Source organism: Mastacembelus armatus, chromosome 6 (genome assembly GCF_900324485.2).
Source record: "Mastacembelus armatus chromosome 6, fMasArm1.2, whole genome shotgun sequence".
In the NCBI taxonomy this organism is placed as follows: domain Eukaryota; kingdom Metazoa; phylum Chordata; class Actinopteri; order Synbranchiformes; family Mastacembelidae; genus Mastacembelus; species Mastacembelus armatus.
The window spans coordinates 17,588,748-17,592,388 of NC_046638.1; the positions used below are offsets into that span (position 1 = coordinate 17,588,748).

Below are 3,641 nucleotides of genomic sequence, written 5' to 3' on the forward strand. Positions count from 1 at the left end.
ACCCTCAAGTTTTACTATCGTTAAGAAATTTAGGCCACTGTTTCCAAACTAGGTGTCAAGGCAGTGTGAGATTTGCTGTCCAAGTAAAGTTGGCCGTCTATAGTAGAAAAGTTGTGATCGAGACTTTAGGCTGAATTTATATGCTTGTTAAACCGGAAACTAAAGCTTATTTTACCTTCTGAAGTACTAAACTCTTAGGACCTTTCCAGACCCGAAAAACCTTTTATCAAAAAGGCACGTAACTATAATAAACCATTTTCATACGTGAGACGAGTTTTATTTTGGCCTTGACCTCAGCGGGAAAGCGGAACAAAAGTCTGGTTTCTGGTAGGACCAGTATATGTGACGCACACAGGAAGTGGTGCGTTGTTTCAGTGTTAACGGATAGACTTTAAACTCAGGTTGTGTTTTCTTCGCCATGGCGTCTCAGCAGTAGCGTTTGAGTAAGTCTGGTCCATGTTTTAGTGTCCGAACATGCCGAAGGTTGTGTCTAGAAGTGTCGTGTGCTCGGACACCAGAGACAGAGAGGAGTACGACGACGGGGAGAAGCCTCTTCATGTCTACTACTGCCTGTGCGGTCAGATGGTTTTGGTGCTGGACTGTCAGCTCGAGAAGCTGCCCATGAGACCCCGGGACCGAGCCAGGGTGATCGACGGAGCCAAACACGCTCATAAGTTCTGCAACGTGGAGGAGGACGAAAACACGTACATCAAGAGAGCCGAGGGCATCGAGAAGCAGTTCCGTAAGAAATGCGGCAAGTGCGGCCTGCTGCTCTTCTACCAGCACCAGGAGAAGAACAACCCCGCCACCTTCATCGTGGATGGAGCCGTGGTCAAGTTCGGACAGGGCTTCGGTAACACCAGCGTGTACAGCCAGAAGCAGCCAGAGGCTCCCAAGAAAGTCCGTGTGATGATGACCAAGCGCACCAAAGACATGGGCAAGTTCAGCTCGGTCACAGTGTCTACCATAGACGAGGAGGAGGAGGAGATCGAGGCCAGGGAGGTGGCGGACTCGTATGCTCAAAACGCCAAAGTGATCGAGAAACAGCTGGAGAGGAAGGGCATGAGCAAGAGGAGGCTGCAGGAGCTGGCCGAGCTGGAGGCCAAGAAGGCGAAGATGAAGGGCACGCTCATTGACAACCAGTTCAAGTAGATGAGTCCCAGCAAGAGAAAAGACACCTGTGGAGGTGTCCACCTTACAGTGGGCTCTGCAGCTCCAGTGACTCCTGCTTCCCTAGAGGATTTTCCCAGTTTAGTTTGTCTTGAGTAACATGCCACTCCAGTGTATAAGGAGAGGACAATATTTGGACATCTAAATTTCAGGCCTAATGTTGTGTGTAGGTCTTTCATATTTAGATGTTGCTTTTTTGGCAGATGTACACATTTAAATTTGTTTAAAGTCGTATTTTGTACAATACTTACAGAGCCAAATAAATACTTTTGGTATCCTTTTAAAGCTTTCATTCTTCATCTAATACTAAATGTGTGTTTCTAAATAGTACTGAATATGACTACTGAAGTAGTCTGAAGATGACTAAATGTAGGCAAGTGTCTAACTGGTAGGTCAGACCCTTAATGTGGGTCATATGTGTAAGTACAGGACAAACTGTACAATAATGTATTTTGTAGACTGGATGACAACTTGGCCAGAGTTGGTAGAAAATGTCAAGTTTTTAGGGCTGTAGAAATTGGCTGTTCTGTCTCCAGGTAAAGAATATAACAAAATGTTTAATGTTAGTACAAGAATAAACTACAAATGCGAAGTTGAGCTACTGTGGCACTGCAGGAAAACAGTAACATGTAAATGATGGTCCAAAATGTTTAAATCATGAAAAGTTAATTCAGCAACAATATACTATGCATAAAATTCTTAGTTCAACATCATTATTGAGCCTGAAATTATGGTCTTTTTTTCCTGTTTAGAGTGGACCTTGGAAATTGTTAAAATCCATGTGGAACTATTAACAGTAACAGTGGCTCAATGTCCATTGACCAGTTTAAATAAATAGGGATGCAATTATTCAGTCTTCTACTTTGCCCTATGTGATGTGTTGAATGTCTTGAATCAAACGTAAAGTTTTATTACAAGACATATGCAGAGAATTAGTTCAATTTAGGCATCACGCACATAGAAAGATCTTTTCTTTGTTTTTGGTGCTATCCAAAGGCACAATGGTAAGACCAGCTCATCACAAAATTAACTTATGGTCACCCAGGAGACGTTAATTCAGTTTAGGTGAAATACTGCTGTGCTTTGTACAAAACAGCCACACAACTACGGCTGTGATGTGCTTTTTGGGTTGTTTAACAGAAGATAGTTGTGCAGCTCTGGGGGGTTCGTACTCCACATGACTAGATCTGTCCAAACAAAGCAGCAAACCGTAGCAGGAAGCAGGTACTCATCAACCACCTGGGCATTGGGATTCAAGCAACACCCAGCAGTTTCTTTTATGAGGCAACAGCAAGCATTCAACCAAAAATGCAAAAGATGTCATGGTTTTATAAATTCAGTGTCTAACATCAGTGCGACTAGGCCTTTCTCCACTGTGGGAATCAACACAGTTTATGTATTTAAATATGGTCAGACTTTTAGGTAACGGTTCAGCTGATGTGCTTATTTAAAAAGAATTTTCAGCACTTGATTAGAGCAATCAGTCAGTGCAAAGCAAAACAAATCATGCTCTGTTTTGTGATAGTATAGTATGCTATATTACATAAAATGAGAGAAATTCAGAACTGATGTCACACTTCATGAGTTTATGACTTTATGAGTATTTGTATTCTAAACATAGCAGTGAGTGATGGGACCTGTTCTTCTAATAGATTATGTAACATGGACTGTTTTATGCTCCTGTTTCTGGTGACTGACATCAGTGGTAGAAAGTAACTAAGTACATTATACTCAAGTACTGTACTCATGTGCAAATTTGACCTACATGTGTTTTTTCATTTTATGCAGGTTTATACTATATCTCAAAGAATGTTTTTATGGTTTATTCCACTACATTTGTCTGACAGCTTGTGTTACTAGTCAGTGAAAACCATTTGGTTATCTTGAATTAGATTTTCCTGTTAAGTTGAAGAATTGAGTGTTCCTTTAAGACCGAAGAAAATTCTCCTTCACTTCAAGCTAAATAAACTATCAAAAAACCTTTGATGAGCTGAAAAATGCATTATGGCAAAGCTAAAAATGTTTTGTGGAGTAATATAGTTCTCACAGGACATCAGCACTATAATCATATCTTGTAAAATACTGCTGTAGATTCAACCACACACTGTAAATAAAATACTTTAAATTAATTTAACCGTAAACAACAGCATCAGTAATATTAATCCAAAACATACTATATAATAGTAAAACAGTCAGGGATCATTTACTTGGTAGCTGGTATTTTTATTAAGCAGGCTACATTTTGTTGAAATAGGCTATTTAAAGTTTTTAAATGCTGACTGTAGTGGATTATTTTTCCTTGCCACTTTTATTTAGTTAAAGGATCTGACTGCAGTTCTGCCTTTTGTTTCAGTAAAACTACAGCTGTTGGATCGACTCCCAAAGTCCTCCAGTCCAACTAGCAGAGCAGCGGTTTTTGTTACATCTGCAATAAGCAAGCAAGAGTGACTTCCGGCACGGACCGGGTCTCG

The 3,641-nt window shown here is 40.6% G+C and overlaps 1 protein-coding gene across 1 annotated transcript; it reads left to right on the forward strand.

Annotated features, from left to right (window-relative positions):
* Positions 1 to 348: 348 nt before the first annotated feature.
* Positions 349 to 1,455, forward strand: steep1 (STING1 ER exit protein 1). The gene has a single exon (XM_026311517.1). The coding sequence runs from the start codon at positions 475 to 477 to the stop codon at positions 1,150 to 1,152; it is 678 nt and encodes a 225-aa protein (XP_026167302.1). The 5' UTR covers positions 349 to 474; the 3' UTR covers positions 1,153 to 1,455.
* Positions 1,456 to 3,641: the final 2,186 nt, after the last annotated feature.